General features: G+C 39.2%; 1 protein-coding gene across 2 annotated transcripts in view; it reads right to left on the bottom strand.

Moving 5' to 3' along the window:
• gnal (guanine nucleotide binding protein (G protein), alpha activating activity polypeptide, olfactory type) overlaps positions 1 to 19565 on the bottom strand; it is a 44301-nt gene that overhangs the window by 20776 nt on the left and 3960 nt on the right. The window contains exons 1-5 of one of the 2 annotated variants that reach the window (XM_063885526.1): positions 13090 to 13922; positions 12810 to 12882; positions 11988 to 12042; positions 11703 to 11822; positions 4556 to 4653 (exon numbers count right to left, since the gene is read on the bottom strand). In XM_063885526.1, the coding sequence (XP_063741596.1) occupies positions 4556 to 4653; positions 11703 to 11822; positions 11988 to 12042; positions 12810 to 12882; positions 13090 to 13228 (485 nt within the window). In that variant the 5' untranslated portion in view covers positions 13229 to 13922. Of the gene's footprint in view, positions 1 to 4555; positions 4654 to 11702; positions 11823 to 11987; positions 12043 to 12809; positions 12883 to 13089; positions 13923 to 19565 lie in introns of those variants that run through there. The other variant, XM_063885525.1, reaches the window with a different exon arrangement.

Raw genomic sequence — 19565 nt, forward strand, 5'->3', positions numbered from 1 at the left:
AGCCCTGAAGCTAGCAACAACAACAGTCCAGCCTCACTCGAGATGGACCAGCTATTCTTTCAATGAAAAGGTGCTCACCAGCTTTGCAAGCAACCAGAACTCCATGATCAGGTCTTTATCAATTCTTTCAATGAAAAGTATGTATATGATATCGTATCGTGACACTTGTGAGTCATACTCCGAGTAGCAAAAATCTATTTGCTAGGTAATGATGTATAGGAGTAAAGTCTACCTGGGCAGAGAATGAAGTCACACTGTGTGTGTGTGTGTGTGTGTGTGTGTGTGTGTGTGTGTGTGTGTGTGTGTGTGTGTGTGTGTGTGTGTGTGTGTGTGTGTGTGTGTGTGTGTGTGTGTGTGTGTGTGGTAATCTGAGCTTCTCTGTGCTTTGTTTACACAGCAGGTCCGGCTGCATGTGCATGTTAGTTCATGTTAGTGCTGTAGTGCTGTGTGTGGCTAGCTAATGGCCACAGCTCTGCACTGTAGTCATTCCCGGTCTACAACCTTGTAGCCCAAATGTAGCAGCCCCCCTGTGGTTCCCCCTCGGGTTAGCTCTGTTAGCTCTGTTGCAGTTGTTCGCACAGTTTTTGCTGTTAGCACCATTAGCTGCTAGCGGTCGGCTTGGTCACAGCCTACCTAATGATAACCATTAACTCTAGACGAGTTTGTGGAGACCAATTACTGTAGAGGGATGATCATTTGGGTTGAAAACAAGGTGTTAAAAACAACTGAGAAGCTTGAAGGGTTTGGCATTTATTGTTTCATATGTGCCTTTATCAAATAGTATTAGCGCTATAGTATAGTATAGCATAAGTTGTGGAATATTAGTTGAATAATGGTTTCAACTTGTTCTGCATCCTACAGCCAAACACTGAAAGCATGCTGGTAAAGTACAATGAACACAATGCATTGTGCATGCATTGACTCCAGCTATTCCAAAAAATAGGGGATAAAATACCACTTATGAGCATCTAAAGCTTCATCACGCACGCTCCTGTACCTAACATAGCATCTCCGTCCCGGACCTCATTCTCACTGCAGGAATAAACCTGCTGTATCGCTCAGCTGTCTTTCATAGCCTCATTTCTGCAGTTACATTCTCAGAGTCCAGCTCCATCCAGGGCAGCTCTCCTCTGGCCCAGCACAAAGGAAGAGCTCCATACCAGCCCAAACAGCATCTAACACCCAACAACAATCATACTCTAGTATCCAATACCTTAGTGTATGAACCATGTCATAAATTGTGTCATATTTGTTGTGGGACTGCAACAAACACTCACTACAGTAAACATTTTAAAAAGCAGGAGGCCTGGGAGTTGAGATTTGCGTGTGAAAAAGTGTTTGATTTTGCCGTTGACACATCCAAGGCATTGCAATGGAACCAGCCTGCCGCCGCTGAAAATAGCTCATAATCAATCAACTGGCAGACACATATCTGTGCTCTTAAAACGTATAAATGTGCAATGCAGAGGGCCGATCAATGGGTGACAGGATTCCACAAGCATCGATATGGACGTGCTCTTTGGCATAACAAGCGCTCGCCATCGGCCCATACTTATTTCCTGTGCCTCTGTCCAATGGGCCAGGCCTGCTGGAAAAAATATCTGCCAGTGTAGCAAGGTCTGTGAAGGACAACACAGACGAGGTGGCAGAAGAGCATAATCTGCCTTCACAAAATCTATAGCTATAAATCTAACCATCATTTCATTCCTTGTGAAGTTATTTGGTGTTGTTTTTTTTACGATCACTTATCTAGTGTGTTTGACTGTTAGCATGTAAGCTTCCAGCCTGTCAATCTGTTCCTACCCACAAACATGTCGGACAACTTCCTGTTTAATTTACTCTTGTTGAAAGAAAGCACTATTATGACATCTGTGATCAAAGACATTTACAACACAATTCAGAATAAACAGAGATCAGAAAGAGCTTCCTGGACGAACTATAGGATTCTAAGGGCAGGTCGGGTCGGTGCAAAGTTCAAAAGTAGCTAGCACTAAGAAGAAGGGACAAGCCAACAGGCAGACCCTTATACTCTTTCACTTAGAGGAAAAGCCAAAACAACACAACGGACATTCTCCTCACAGTATAAAGTTTGTTTAAATACAGCCCGAGTCCAAAGTTATGACCTCTGCTCCCTTCCTTTCAACCCAGTTGGCTGCTGGAGCCGTCTAGCAGCGTTTCACTACTTCCAGGATAGTCGCTGAGAACAGTTATTGTAGTTTGGTGGTCATAACAACAATAGGTGTGTGTGTGTGTGTGTGTGTGTGTGTAGGCCTTTACACATAGACAGGTCTGCTGCCATGTAGGACAGAGTATCTATCAATGCCCTCCGTCCACATAGTTCATGCAGAGGTTAAAACTGAGAGAGGAAGTAAGTGAGAGGCCACGCAGCCTGACAAATTCCAGACATGAATCAAACACACTGACAATAGAGCTTATTGTGATGATTCTACTGAACAGAGATGTCCAAATCATCGGCAAATGTGAAAACTGATAATTCCAGCTCCCTTAAATGAATTCACAAAACTAAAACCAGCACTAAGAACACAAAACTTCTGACACATAAAACAAGAGCCACCGCCACAGAAGTACAGGAAAATTAACCACAGCAAAACTGTGTGTTTAATGGTATAGTTAACCACAAAAATCTGTAACTTATTACCATCTTTTATCTCCTCTAGACACAAGTAATATAAATGTGTTAGCCTGATGGAAATTTATTGGCCAAACATACAACTGCTCACCGGCTGTTAACCAATCAGAAGCAGCAGTGTAACAGCCAGAGAGGCCGTGATAGGAGGACAGCAAAAAGGGGCAGGAGAGAGAAGCAATCAAAAAAGTGAATGATATTGAAGAGGAGGAGGTTGGAAACAGGGAGCACAGACCACTGGGACTTAGAATTAGCAATAAAGCATCAGTCCTTTTGTAGTTTCAGAGTAGATATATAATCACTGTAATGCAAAACAATGCTAAGGCACTTCCAACATATGGACAAAAAGCCTAGTTCAAAACCGGTAAATGCACTCCAACACAAGAACAGTCACATACAAGCCACTTTTAACATACTATCTGTCTTTAATGTGTTTAATTCAGTCTTTTATTGCTTTCTGTCCATGTCAACTTACAGTGCTAGCAAGCAAGCCTCAGTGGTTTCAGTGTGAAAAATACAGAATAATCGTTCAGATTTCAACATGAAGACAACCACCTCATGTATCAAGATGATTAAGAAACTCAATTTTAAATGTTGATATTACATGATACTGGAATATTGACTGAAATAAACACAAGATGCTTTTTTTACATAATATTGCTCAGTCGTACCGCACAGAGACACAGACTGACTCAGAGCAGCAAAGACAAACACAGGCCTTGGACTGTAACAGCTCCACCTTACAGATTCATGTGACTCTCCAACCATCACCTGACTATCTCTCTCCTTTCTATGGAAGCTGCTTTCAGGCAGGGCAACCAGGGGAAGACTTGACCCGAAGTCAAATTTATGTTCAAGGAACGGAAGATATTCAGGAAGAGAGTACAGAGACTGTTTGTCTACGTGCTCTACCATCTTTAAAACATTTCAGCTCCACATCCACGTAACGCGGCAGGCTCCCAGATCGTTGACAACAACACAATATCTCCAGTCGCTGATAAAGTGTGCCTTTGACCGAACCCTGAGAGATAAAGGAAGCCAACCATTGGGACGGGAGGGGACAACTTCCAGTGGGCTGCACTCCTGAGCCTGTACCATGAACATGTCCTCATATTTACATGTGAATCCAGAGGTGAGTCAGAGAGGAAGCAGAAGGAGAACACTGTAATCAGTGAGCCACTTTGCATATCCAAACTTCCTTTTAGGGGCCCTCCACTGTGTGCGACTAGCACCCTATGGTGGCCCAAGGTAAAGTGGGAGCCTCCCAAACAATATGGGGCACCGTGCACAGAAGCATCAGTTTCTGCAGTCTCTAAAATGCCATCATATTAGGAACTCTACACAGATTGGTCCCACAAATCATAGCAATTCTGATTAGTCCCTTAAAATGAATCTTTTACCTCCACAGGTAGGTTGTTAGCATCACCAACATTAGATCCCCAACTTTAAATGCAGCATTATTAAACATTAACTTGTGTTTACAGACAAACATTGCATCCACACAATTCCAAATTCAACAGCTGGGCATTTAATTCAGGCCTGGCCAGGCTTTGCATATTGCCATGGTGAGATGTCAACACGCTGACATGACACGATACAAGTATCATTTTCCAAAGGAAATATTCAACTGCCGCTTGTCTTGCCACACCCAGAGTAAACATATATCAGCCATATTCATATACGGCATGACACCAGCACACACACCGCACAGCGCTTACCTCAAACATGATACAAAGAGGACAGAGAAGGGATGTGAACCAAACACACGAAAAGAACAGCTGTTTATCTTGTTGTTACCATAATAGCTCTACTAGTAACTGATTACACAATGCATCTAGTTACGAGCAAACCTGCAAGTACGGTAAGCCTGTATCACATCACAGAATGTATTCAAATGTTTCAACTCACTATTGTGCACAGTCGATGAGCTGGTACTCATTGGACCTCTCAAAGCATGCCTTCACTCCTTCGTCGTCCCACAGCTTCTTTGCGTGATCAAAGAACTCCTGAGGAAAGAAAAGGAAAAAAGCATTAAGGATCAAACGACTACATATGACAACAAAAAGAAGTACTATGTCTCAATGGGAAGGTCAGCAGCTTTCAGTTCATTCATATTATATGGTTAAAGCAGATTACACAAGGCAATCTAAATCTAAAATTATGAACATCTTCCTGTGAGCTCATTTAAGTCCTTGTGCTTTATACGTGAAGACCAACAAGTATAACATGATCCCTTCAAGAGGGTTAAAATCATCATTTATCTGCCTAAAAAGGCCCTAAGCAAGCTCTTTGTATTTTAGATAATGTGGTGAATACTGGTAAATATATTTTGTGATGAGTAGCTTAAGATTAACTTGAAAAACCTGAACTTGTGAAACTCGTGCTGCCATGAAATAGCTTAAAACTAAATAGCTTTATAAAAAAACACACAGAATGGAAACATTTATTTGTCATTTTGTATATACATTTAGACGATGATCGCACCACTCTCAGTTGCACACAATACATACAGTGCATACACACAGTGCACACACACATCTGCCCGGCACAACCACTGTCTTACACGGTTGGTCAATGAGCTGTTCGGTAAAATTAACTTGGGGCCAAAACCTGCTGTTAATTACAAAGAGTAAAGAGTGTTTTAATACTATATATAAATGTTTTAGCATTGCCTTAAAGGCATGGATCAACATTTTGGGAAACGTGCTTATTTGTTTTCTTAACAGGATTTTCATGTCTGTACAATAAAGGGCTGTACCAACAGGCGTCATTCATAAAGTTGACTTTCCAAATAATAAATCAACATTTGAATGCTGCTTCTTTTCTTTTATTGCATGGCTATTTATTTTGTCTAAGCCTTGTATTTCTGCACAGTCGCAGAAAAAAAACTATGCTACGCTAATAATTCTATACTATTTGTAGGTTCCAGTTGTATGATTGTTTCTGGCTGATCCAACTCTAACTCCAGAGGGTATTAAGTCAAAATTAACAGAACTAAGATAGACGTATTCATTTGCAAAAATCCCAACATGTTTTTATCTAACTAAATATATTGTGCTTCAATCTATGTATTGATATCGCAGTGTAGCATTTCAAAAACAACATTCTCACTGCAGTCAAAAGAAGTGTTTGCTCTTGGTGTTTGTCGCACACAAAGAGAGCTGTGTTCCTAACAGGAAGTAGATTTCAAAAAGGACTACATCCGTAAAATCCCTTTATTCAAGGTGATGATTTTGTTTTGGATGGAGTGATGAGTCTTTCAAATTCAAAATAAAAGTGACATTCCTTACACCGCTTGTACTAAACATATATAGCTGGAGTAGGAATGTGATTAGCTTAGCATAGCATAGCATAGCATAGCATACAGACTGGAAGCAGAAGGAAACATGTAGCCTGACGTGAAAAACACCTACCAACAAATGCTGTAAATATTTCCAGGTGAACAAGAAAAAGTTCGCCAGGTTTATTTCAATACCATCAAACCTCTAAATGTAACTTCACAACAACGTCAGCTAACAGAACCAACCCAGCAGTGTGCATTACAGCCAGAGACTCTGCACAAGGAAGCAAGTGGATAAATACACTGGTGTTTGTCAAGAAATAGTTCCAGTACGCGAGTCTCCCTAAAATCACACATTTCCTAATTACTCTGCTTGTGTTGAGTACAAACCAGCACTTGTGAAGACTAGAGTAACTTAGTGACAACTGGTCAGATGAATGCTCTTCACAGTGCTGACCACTATTTCTTGAGTTGATCAGCTTTTTATATATTGCCTTTCCTAAGAAAATAAAGTCACATCAAACTCAGAGGAACATCCTTCTAATAAGGTAACTCTAAAAAGTGTTTGAATGCAGCCCTACCTTATATATATATGCACAAGTGCAAGAAAGTATTTAACACTGAATAATGTGAATACTTGCTATTAATTACTCTACAGCTCTATTAGCTGTAGCAGAGGAAGGTGATATAAGTTCTCATTCACTTCCTGGATACAGGTTTATCCAACAGTTCCTGAATTTCAACTCATGACTTTCTGATCACAAGGTCTTCTCTCTTAACCGTAACCTAAAGCAACAAAGGTGGTACGCTACGAAGCCTTAACTTAATTGTGCTCTCATTCAGCTAACGTTTCAGAAACAGTAAATCAAATCTCCTAAAATATACAAATAAGAGCTTCGCCAATCCAGCTGTGCAAACTCCATCCAAAGGCTACATGATGCTGTAACACATGTCTCAACGGGAGCTTTATGAGGGGGGGGCTCGTCTTATCAATGACTTTAAAACATTTCCCAGGACTCTCTGTATGCCTTAAACAAAGATGATTGGGCTAATATCCCTCGTCGCCTGCTACTGTGCACATGTCTTTCAGATGGGCTCCTCCTCTCGCCTGGAACCACCACATGACTCTCTGCACTCCGCGCTCTGACTGGGGAGAGGGTGAAAGTAGCCCCGAACCAGAGAGAGCGAGGGAGAAGGAGCCTGATAAATGATCACATGCTCCGGGAGATCTCCTCTCGGCAGATCCGGTGATTAAGTTTGACATGGAGGAAATCCACTGAAGTCTCACAGAGAAAGAGACGTTAATAATTGTTTACTTTTATTTGTTACAGATGAATATAAGCTCGAGCCTCAAGCAAAAAGTAAGGAATAACCTTAACATGGATGCTATATTTTAGGGATGTACAATAAAGTGCGACCCTCCATTAGTTTTGATCCATTTAATTTAAGTTTTCTACAAACCAAACTTGTGATTATGAAGGAAAACGGGGCCATGTTTGCTCTCTCGCCTGTATTAGCTTCCACGTCTGTTACAGTCAAACTTTCACCTCAACTAATATCAATAAGATTCACAGCGCTGATTACATTCTTTTGCTATTGGTTCTGCAGGTCTCGACAATTTGCTTTACCCAGGGAGACGTGGGGAGGCTTGAAAACCCAAAAGAAGGGCCCGACAGAGCTAGCAAGCGTTGGGACTGGATAGAGGGAGGACGAGGGTTAGAGGGTGGAAGGGGCAGAGACGGGGGGAAAAAGCAGAGTATGGTCCTCAGGGCTCTTTTCCACAGAGGCGTGTGACACTGGGCCTTTGAATAAATGCAGTGTGTGCTGCAGTGCCCTACAGAGGAACTGATAACACAGAAAGAGACCAGGAGGGAATTTGCTTTAACACAAGCTTTTTTAACTCTTTCCTGTGCTCTTCCCAGTCCACTCCCCTCCATCACCAGATGCTGATTCTCCCGTGGCTCCTTCTTGCTTCAGCCTAATGTTAATCAAGTGTGTGATGTAATATTTCACTTGAATCATATAGGTCAGGATGACACAGGGAACAAAATGGCCTAAAACTGATTCGACTTAGCAAAACAAAAGTAGTGGAGCAAATGGTTTGCATCTTCCGTCGCGAGGGGACACTCAAATTCCTTTGGGTAAAGTTTTGAAGAGACCTTTGGTCTTAGAGCAAAATGTACAGCCACTAATCTCAAATCCCTCCATACATAGCCAGACATACACACAGCTAGCTGCTCAGTAAACCATCAGCACCACATGCATTGGATTTGAAAGGGATATCTGTTTTAGATAATGGTAACTAGTACAGAGAGAGAGATCTTTCATGGGTTACCTCAGTCAAAAAAAGAAAAAGACTACAGACAAATTTAACTATAAAAAAAGAGTCAAAACAAAGAGAGAGAGCGACTGCTCATCTTTCATAACATGGGACCAAAAAATGGAGCAGCCCTACATGCCACCCTTTTGCCCCACATTGCTGATCCTCAGGTAATAAATTTAAAGAAAGAACAAACTTCCTGAACTGAAGCTGTTCATCATGAAGAAATCACCAAGAAGCGAACGACAAGGGACTGCTACAGAGGTGTAACCCCTGTACGGCTGTAGTGAGGAACATAAGCGGCAAAAAGCAGGTCACGTTCAATAGAAATAGAAATTGGATGGCAAACTGTCATCAGAGTTTACAGGCCGACATTAAATAAAGGTACAAACTCACTGACAGTTGCTGTGTGCACACATTTAGCCATGATGTACATTTTAAACCAATCATTGGTGCAGTTATTCTGAATCGTAACACAGAAATAGATCAGTATTTTGGGGATTTGGCTGAACATAATATGAAGTTCACCTTCTACAACATCTTGATTAATAAGCCCTTAAACACAACTTCTGTGGAGTTAATCCTTGTATTTTTGATGAAAGTGTATCTAAATACCATAAACAGGCCTAACATGTTGACTCAATAGTTAGTGACCTGCTTGTTGAGCATTAAAAAGGAGAGGCTTACGGAACATGTAGGCTTTCACGTGTCCGACAAAAAGAAAGTTACATTGTGTGAAAACAGGGGCTCATTTGAATTTGCTCCACTTCAGTCGGCGGACACTGTCGGGTGGCTAGCATAGCTACCACAGTGACATTTGTTTCCATTTGCATAGACAACCGTTTGTGTGGGTGCTTTATTTTTCCATGGGCCCACTGTTATCCCAAGTTACTGCAGGGAAAAATGTAGCAAAAAGAAAAAGGGATACTTTGATGATAAAGAATACAGGCAAGTAAAGCTAAGCACGGCCATTTACATAATAAGTCAAGAGGAAATGGTCGTCTTACGAAACATCCCAGTCATAAAGATAAAGGCAAGGGAAAATCTACTAAAAACTATTGTACGTGTAGCTAACACTCCCAGGCCTGTTTTGTTGTGTGGAGGCATTAATATTAATGATCTATCTTGTCATGTGAGTACACCAACTAACTATAAATCATACAGGAAGAAATCCAATACATGATCACAGAAGAGACAGCAACTTCTCCAGCACCTTTAAAAGACTCATGACTCCGGGGCCGGCAGCTATAGTTCTGCTGCTAGTCGCCTTCCTATTTGATTAGCCCGCCCCTAACTGTGCTATCACATCAAATTATAATGTCCAATAAAGTTATATCATTTGATAAACAACAATATAATTTCAATTGTTACCACAAACAAAAACTGTCAACAAAACATAAGGCTGTGTCAAGCCTTCATGACAGAAGGCACTGAATATAACAGAGATTTGGGATGAACGATTTCTTGGATGATATAAAGTGTCCGAAGAACATTAAGATTAGTTTCAGAAAACATTCTTAAAAAAGGAAAAGTTTAGAGCAAAAAGCAGTCAATAGCTTACTGACTCATCTCCATGGTCATAATGTATTTTAGCAAAAACTGTACATGGTCTAAGTAAGGTATGTCATATGTTAAGTTATTTTGTGCTGTGAAAACTATAAGCAAACCATTAGTTATAATTTTGAGTTACTTCTAAAGCAAAAGCACCATTTAACTTCTTATTTGACACATTTAAATATAACAACTTTGGCTGTGATGCAGATTTTTCACAATTGTCATGTATCTATCACCCTCACCCTCCCAGTCTAAATATATACAAAGTCAATCAGCGAAATGTATGAAGTCAGAGAATATTGTCCACTTCTTTTTCCCCATCCACGGCTATAACAGTTACTAAATCTTATTGTGTTCATTGAACATCATGTTCATCAATAGGAAATGGTTTCCTTGTTAGATAAATGATCTTGATTCACTATGACATCATCTCTCACAAAGTATCCGGGTAAAACATACTTCCACATTTCACAACGGCGCCAACAGGTGAAAGCCACAGGTTAGTGATTGGCCGTGTTCCCGCGCCGCTGTATTGGGTATCATGCCTGGTGGCACGAAGTGACAATGTAGTGGTGACACTGACGGCACTAGTGAAGCCTGAGACTGATGACAAACACAGACACTCCACACAGAGCCATGTTGTTCCCTTTGGCCTGGCCCGGCCTGGGAACTCAACGCCAGCTCTCCCAATGGCCCCGACCCTCACACAACATCCACTGCTGCCCTGTTAACACTCTCACTATGGGCCCTGTTATGAAATTATCACCCAAATCCTTTTGATGGATAGTCTGGTGATGTAAATAAAGTAGCTGAGAGGGAAACTGGGAAACATCATGCAAAGATTTAAGATAGCAATGCAAAAACTAACCCACTTTAGGAACAAAGCAGAGAAGTGAGGGTATGGATGAACCTGAACATGAGTTTGATTTTCAGGCCTAGTTGTTAAAAGTCATATTCTATATTGTGGCTAAGAAATAAAAAGACACAAGTAAAATGTATTTATCTGCAACAACTGCAAACTTAGGATCAGGATATTTGGCATACAGTAACTCAAACTGTTTTCAAATGAGTTGCTGATTATTTTTCGCTCAATCGACTGATGGAATAATAAACGAATAGTTTCTGATCTAAAGGACAATATTTTAAAGAAAACAAATGTTTGTGCAATTGCTCCGGGATCATTGTCGACTCCAACACAACCAACAGCCAAAGAGCAGATCAATACACCGAAAAGAGATGAACCCAGTGCTTGATTAATACAGGATCACGTGTTAAATGTTCCCATAGAAGGCCAACTGTTTTAACAAATACATACAAATTCAGTCTTTCAAATAGTGCATCTACAGCTCAGTCATTCCTGTTTTGCAATGCTACACAGCTGTTGTCAAACAAGGAACACTTTCAAAATTATGTAAAACATCACCTACATTTCCAACGCTTGACCTCGCACTATCGAATGCCTGATGACACACTGAAAAGAATCCCATGTGCTGTAACTCGCCTTCACATCCATATGCAGTACAACTGCTCCGGCTACAAAAGGCGATCAAACCTTCGACAAGCACTTAAATTAACTGTTGATCTCTTACAAGTAAGTTTTCATTTCCCTTTAAAACTTTATGACTCCCAGGAGAAAAAAACAATGCTGTATGATTTGTTGGTTAGAAAAAGGAAAAGGATCATAAAAGGAACAAATTAAAGACTAAAAAGCCAACATTAAGTCTGTTATAGGAATATTGCATCTGCCATCATTGACCTGTATCTTGTGCAAGATCTACATTGTTGGTTGTAAAACAGAAAACGCTCTGGTCACATAGCATCCAACACGCACATTAAATCAGACAAAATAAGCACATACCATCCACATCCACATCTGCAAACAAACTTTATGAACGACTTACCTGCGAGTAGTCAAAGTCAGAGAGGGGTGCTATGCTTTTGATGTATTCGATTCTGAATTGGTCCTCTGGGTTGGCTAGCGCGACAGGGGGTATTAAAGTGCTCATCGCAGACACTATAGTCTACAAAGCAGAAGTTATGGGAGAAAACAAACAAAAAAACAAGCATTAAGAGGGGTGAATAATTGAAAAAAGGCCTGTACACTAATAATCAGTACAATGTGATTGCAGTAGATGTAACAACAGAGACGTTGACCCTATTCGGGCAGTGATACAGATGAAACTTACCACTATGGCATCCTTCACGTTTTTCCGAATATCTTGGATTTTCTGTTTCTTTTCTCTGCATGGGGAAAAGAGTAGACGAACAGGGCAGCGGTTACGAAAACATCAACCCAAAGCAGCCCACAAAAGATGAATCAAGCTAGAATTAAATAAGAATAAGGGTTGACTGTATTCTTACAACATGTATACATACAGTGCAGGTGTCCAGGCTTAAACTATGCACCCGGTAACAAGGATATACAGCATGGGGTTCAGTAAAACGTTGAAGTAAAGGATATGAGGTGTTGTAGTCATGATTGTCTTCATTTTTTGTATCTTATAAAATGCAAGATAATGCCTCCTATCTTCTGAAAATCCAGCCTCCATGTTACACATACAGTGGGTTTTCCTACAGTTACAGGACTCTTGACATGTACTAGGCCTGTTTAAAAGAGACCACTGGTAAGATCAATGCCATGCAAGGCCTTGCAGCAAAACAAATCATCAATAGGCCTGTGTCGATCACAACCTTTCACCCTCTCTTACATGAAACAGGAAACGGTGAATTATTTGGCATCTGTGTGACACTGAGATCATAACATATGTATGATAACTGTACATGTACACGAAAAAAAGGAGGAAAAGGCAGAGAGACAGAGAGAGGAGGGGGGGAAAGATATTAGCTGCTTTGCATGGGATACTGGGCCCAACAGGCGCTGCAGTGCCTGGGGAAAATCCATTCACAGGCCTCCACAGTGTTATTCATTAGGAGGGAAGCCATAAGCATTAATATGTATTTTTAAGGCGTTTATGTCGCTATGTAATATTAAAAAAGAAAGCACTCACTCCGCGTTGAAGCCGTTGACGTGTAGAATCCTCATCTGCTTCACAATGGTGCTTTTTCCGGACTCTCCCGCACCTTTCGACCAAAGAAACACATGAAAATATCACCGACCACGAACAGGGGACATCCGGGTTATCGTTAAAACACATACATGTTTTTTGGAAATGAAGCCTTCCATCAATATCCACCCCCATGACATATTATTATTGCAAGCGCTGTCAAATGGGGCTACGTGTTCGGTAAACGAAAAGGGATTAGCTTTCAGATAGCCATCAACCTTACCCAGTAATAAGAGCCTGTGTGTGGCTTTATACGCTTGTCTTTCCTTTTGCAACTGTTTTTCTATCTTTTTATTCGCCTCTCGTTGTGCCTTTTCGTCGATGCGTTGATCTTCAGTCTTGCTGTTGCCCAAACAACCCATCTTCCGTCGCCCTAACCCCCTTCCTTGTGGAACCGTAAAAAAAAAATATATACAAAAATATAAAATAACACCCGGGTGGATTCTGCGGTTTAAAAATAGCAATACTGTAAAATAAAAAAAGGGGGAAAAAAATCTCTGCGAGGCTTCTCCGTCGTAAGGGGAGAGGAATATGTTCCCCCGTTACAATTCCGCTTTTAGCCGCAGCCAACCGTCATCCAAACCGTGTGTCAGTGTACAAACCGACGGACATTAATGGCTCGGTTTTTACAAAGAAATATCAAAAATACATATAAATAAAGAAGAGAGAGGGTTTCTCAATTTCTGGGAATCCAGTCAACTGTTCCTATCGCGTCTCTCCAACCCCTCTCTTCTCTCAGTGTTTTTTTTCTATCTGAATTTCTATCTGTCTCTTTAACTCAGCACTGCCTCTCTCTGTGGCTCCAGGAAGTAGCCGTGGACCGTGGTGGTGGTGGTGGAGGTGGAAAACAAACTAACAGCGTTAAACTGAAACATTAACAACCCGCACTGATATAGCATTTTATAACTTGTGTGAAAAAAGGGAGAGGAGCCATTCCCGTTTTAGTCCGTCGCTTTCCTGCTATCAAACTATTCGGCAAAGGGGGTGGAGGTGGAAACCCGGACGCCTCTGTCTGTGTGCTGGTTTAACAGAGGGGCTGGGTCTCTTCTTCTTCTTCTTGTTGGCTTCCAGTCAGTGAGGTGGCCCTGACCCAAACTGGCAACCCATTTACAGTGTGTGTGTGCACTGGGCTTTACCTATCTGTAGTTTACACATTACAGGCCTGGGGGCCATCATTGTAGTCCTTGAGAGAATGAGGACTACTCGTATGTGTTTGAGGAAGTACTCGGATCATTTACTTAAAGTGAAATAACACCAATGTGCAATAATGTACATACTAACTAAACAAACAAAACTTCTGTTGTGTAAAGTAACTAAGTACATTTGCTCAAGTACTGTACAATTTTTAGGGACTTGTGCTTTACTTGTAATTAAGTACATTTACAACTGTACTAAAGTGCATATGTTAAATGTTCTTGTTATTTATACATCACAGGCTTGGGGGCCATCATTGTAGTCCTTGAGAGAATGAGGACTACTCGTACGTGCTTGAGGAAGTACTCTGATCATTTACAGAGGTAAGCAACAAAAAAAACGAATTCTATTTAAAGTAAAAGTACTCATTATGCAGACAAGGGCCTTTTCAGAATGATATGTATTTATACATCAATGTTGCAGCTGGTACAGTTTGAAATATCCTATTTTGTTCTGCCAGTACCTTAATCTATAATAATTCAACATCATTTACTAGTTGATTTATATTTAGGAGCATCACAAATATCACCCTGCAAAGTTAACTGAGTTGTACAATAATATATGCAGTGGTGGAAAAATAATTAGGTACATTTAAAACTGTTAAGTGCAAATTGTAATTTTCTTGTTCTTTATACATTACAGGCCTGGGGGCCATCATTGTAGTCCTTCAGAGAATGAGGACTACTTGTAAATGTTTGTTGAAGTACTCGGGTAATTTACTTAAAGTGAAATAACACCAATGTGCAATAATATAGATACAACTAAAACAAAACAAACAAAGGCTATGACACCACTAAAGTAACTAAGTACATGTATTCAAGTACTGTACTTAGGTAACCTTTTAATACTTTACTAGAGTATTTCAGCCAGTAGATTAATCTATAATATTTCTAAAATAATTTACTAGTTGATTTGTATTAAGGTGCATTAACAATCTGAATCTGCAAAGTGAATTGTGTTGTCAAATAAATTGTGGAGTAAAAAGTACAGAATTGTACTCTGAAGTGTAGTGGAGTAAAAGTAGAAAGGAGCATAAAATGGACTCAATAAGTAAAGTACCTCAAATTGTGAAAAAAAGTGAAGTACTTATTTAAATACATGACTGCTTATACCATCATTTATAAATACTAAATATTTATAATATATTTAATTCCCTTCAAAACTTAAAAGAACTCATTGGGAAAATGCCCCCATTTAGAAGTGTATCCAGTATTAAATTACAAATAATACAGTGGTGAAAAACAAAGATTAAGTTCATGACTGAAATGAAATATAATTGAGCTACTTTTGTGAGTATTTCCATGGTACTATTTTTTCAGATTGAGGTTATTAATGCTAAATATTTTTTATGAAATATATTTTGTTGGGTGATAGATTGACCTACCCTTCAGCAGGAGTATACCACAGATAGTAATAGGAAAGAAACAGTAGTTATGCTCAGGTGCAAATGGAGGTACTTTGCATTTCCTTTGAATGCAATATGTTTATATGTAATTGAGTGGTTTCTTTTTTTCTCATAGAAATGAAAGTAAAACCACAGTAAAGGATATGAGTACTTCTTCTCGTTCTGCAGCAAAGAAAGTGAAATATCACAACGTATCTTAATTGGGGACTTTCACTCTATGGAAGTCTATTTTAGGATTCTTCAACAACCATTAAAGCATCCCCTACCTGGCAGAGTAGACAAAGATTGTTTTAAGTGATAGATTATGCATCATGCAAACCCTTTAGAAAAAGTGATTCAATATTTCATCTGCTTATGAACCCTTGAGTAAGAAGCAGAGACCCTGCAACACTGTACTGGCCAACTGCATGCACTGACCAGAGCATGAAAAGATAATTCCCCCCAAAATCATCCAAAATATCAATTCTGTGTATAGTATAGCATCTTAATTAAGAGCGCTCTGATACTATAGGAAGTCAAATGTTCAAATTGCTGTTTTTATAGCCTTTCAATCATATGGAGATCTTTTGATAAACTGAATATCTTTGTATTTTTGGCTCAATCTTAACATTTTATAGATCAACATTGAATTGATGAATCTAGAAAAAAATCAGGAATTATTTATAATCGGTAAGGAAAATAATATTAGTTGGAGCTCTATCAACAACTATCACAGGACAAATTCTTGGTCATAGGGGCCCTTCATTTAGGACTCAAAAGTCAATTTTTTTTTAAGAGCTTATGCACCAGAACCACTCCAGCACTGCAAGTCATGCTTCAGCCGATAAGTAGGAAACTGTCATTGTTGTGAGTTTTGTCTGACATTTATGTTTAGCTTGCTGTGGCTTTGCTCGAAACTAGGCCAACATGGGGTGTGGGTTTGTACAGGTTTGTCTTTACAGTAACCAACATTGCACTTTACATGCATGCTGCCATTGTGTGCTATTGGAGGCAGAAGTCACACACATATTGTCATTATCCATGTCTCTGTCAGTATTTGTGGGACAGAGAATTAAGTATTTTTCTTTCAAGAGCAACTGGTATTAGTTAGAAGGCCCGCCTTAGTAATGAAGCTAATGCTAGGCTAAAACACAACACTTTGTATTGTGGTCAGAAAGGAAGTTACATATGTTCTGTACTGTCTGCTCATATGAAAAACACTCATAGATCACCTTAAAAGCATGAGGCAACCGTGAATGATTATGTGTGTGACATGTAAGAAGGAGTGTGCTGTTATTGTCTCCATTATGCAAACACAACGCAAATACTAGTTTAATGTAGTGAAATGAATGCAACAAAGTTGTGTGGTATGCAAATCAAAACTGGAACACTCACTTCACCTTTAGTAGTGTGACAATATTAAAACCACCAACCCCTCCACACCCTCATTACAAAAAAAACCTAGTCTCCCTGCCTCAGAAAGCAAGGTCAAAACAAGAAACTGGCCCACATCACTCTCTAGTGGTGAGAGGCAGAACCACAAACAGCATCTTATGAATTATACACAATCAGGTTTTGTTGCATAAGTGGTCAACTTTTTAGGAAGAAGTGTCTTTTTTTCATGTTTAACTTGCTGTGGCTTCCTCTTAACTGCTAGACTTTTTCAAAAAGGTGTGTTTGTTTAAAAGATTGGTTGAGGTTAATCTGATTTTAAATGAATCTGCTAAAGGGGAGAAAAGTGCCAACATTCAATCTGAGTTTAAGAGGTGTATGTTTGAGCAGGGTTTTATGACAGTACATCCAAAAAGTAGAAGTATTCAATATGCAGAATGTCCTATTCCAGAATAGAATATATGACTTTACTTGCTTACAATTCTTTGTTTTTCATTAATTAACTTTAATGGTGCAGCTGGCAAAGGATCCAAAAGCTCATTTTCAGTATAGACCTAATACTTATATACTACTTAATTAAACATCATAATGCATCACTTGTTTGATATTTTGTATAAGGGATCTGAACCTGGTAATGTAAGAGCGAAAAGCATAAAGGCCCTGACCCAAATTGGCAACCCAAGAGTAAAGATAACATTCAAGTTAAGAATAAAGTACCTTAAATTACTTAAGTGCCTTTCTCGATTACATTGACTTAGTTACATGACTACACTGCATACACTACAGAAGGAGTATGTGTATTTATACACATTTTTAACAAGGTCAATTTACCTTTCTGGGGTACAACCACATCAAATAGAAAATATTAAAGCAGATTCATTTTATGTCTTCCAACTTGTCTAGGGAGGTTTAAACTATCATTACACCATTTCTAAGTAATAGCTGGAAGTTATCTCTCATGATTAATGTCTCTGTCAGTATGTGTGCATGTGTGCAGTGTTGGAAAGTGTCTAAAGTAAACACAGCGATACTAAGACCTAAAAATACTCTATTGCAAGTAAACTCTGTTTTCAAGATGTCGTTACTATTCTAAGATTGATAGTGGCCTGTTCTTCAAAATGGCAACCACAAAGGCCGTTTTCCTTTTGGAGGTTCTGTAAAATGATTGCACTCTAATGAATAAATTAAATATAGTCAAATACATCGCCAGGTAAAAAAGATTTTTTGCCACTGAACTGTTACAATAAACCATCCAAGTGTTATTTTCCATGGATAAATCTTCCACTTTCTCTCACTAGCAGTGGCTGTATTTGAAGCATGTACTGTAAAAACAAGGCAGACATCCAAATGATATCTAGCTAAAATTAGCCTCTCTGATTATTTTTTTTTATTATTTGCTGCTGGAAGGATTGCTTTATGGCACTCTCTTTGGCGGCAGAGGCTCATGATAAAGACTAAATCATACAGTAAGCAAAAACCCGGAGAATAAACACAGTCCAATGTCCTTCTCGTGTGGTGTGGTTCACTTTGTATCTGCTCTCAGTATCATAAATGTGATGATAACTATACTCCAGTACATCCTGTTGCTCATTACATCAACTTGGAACTGTGTTAGTAGCAAAGTTCAGCAATGGTCAATGATAAAACCAATCCAGAACAAATCAAAGTTCACCTTAGTCTACTGGTATTGAAGGGGAGTGCCAACAGGGCTCTACTGTATGTTAGATTGAGTGAGCTTTCTTTCAAAAAACATGGCTTCACATGCAAAAAGACCTACAAAAAACTAAGAAATTGTGAATATCAGTGGCTTTAAACTGACTATTCACTGGCCCGCCTGCCTCAGCTCTAGCGAGGGCACTTCATTGTTAGCAACCTGTTGTTCAGGCTCATGAATGGTGATAAGGCTGAGATATGAAACAGCATGTTAAGGACATCTAGGAAAGCTGTAGCAGATATAATCTACTGGCCTGTAGCACATTTGATCTGAGACCTAACAATGAAGTCACTTCCTTTCCAAGAAATAACCGGAACTTACATTCCAGGTCCCAACACAGTATGTAAAGTCTATAAATAGGAAATCAGATTTATGATCAGTTATTTATTGCAGTTTCACAAGCATTTTGGAGGCTAAAATAGGACAGCGTTTCACAAAGGGAAGTCCATATGAGGTCAAAATCTTTAAGTAATCTTAACTGATAAGAAATATATCATGTACTTGACTTGAACTCTACCCTATTAGATTAGCATTAAACATTTTGCTCCGCTTTAAAAGAGGAATGAACTACCTTGATTTATTTAATATTGAAAAGGCTTCTAAAAGACTTTAATATGAGCATTTACCCTAAGATTTATTTTAGTTGAAAATAAGATTATATCACAGTATCAGTTAATTTAGCAACATCAATATAAATGAGAGAAGTATCCATGCTGTCTCGAATGTGTACCACTCAATGTAAACTTTAAATAAAGCACAATTTATTTAAGCCATCTACTACGGGACGTGACGGTTGGCATCTTAAATTGAGAAGAATACATTGTTGAGCCATCAAGGTAGTAAAAGCGATAACGTTATACATCCACAAGCCTTATGGTCTAACAATAAAAAAGGTAAGCAGGCTCAAGTTTTATTTTTGTGTTGTATTTGTAAGGGACCAAAACGTTTTGTATCAGATTTAATATCTATTATTAAACGTTTTTAAATACATCAATTGTTTTGTATTAAAAATGTA

Source organism: Eleginops maclovinus, chromosome 6 (assembly GCF_036324505.1).
Source record: "Eleginops maclovinus isolate JMC-PN-2008 ecotype Puerto Natales chromosome 6, JC_Emac_rtc_rv5, whole genome shotgun sequence".
NCBI classification, from domain to species: Eukaryota; Metazoa; Chordata; class Actinopteri; order Perciformes; family Eleginopidae; genus Eleginops; species Eleginops maclovinus.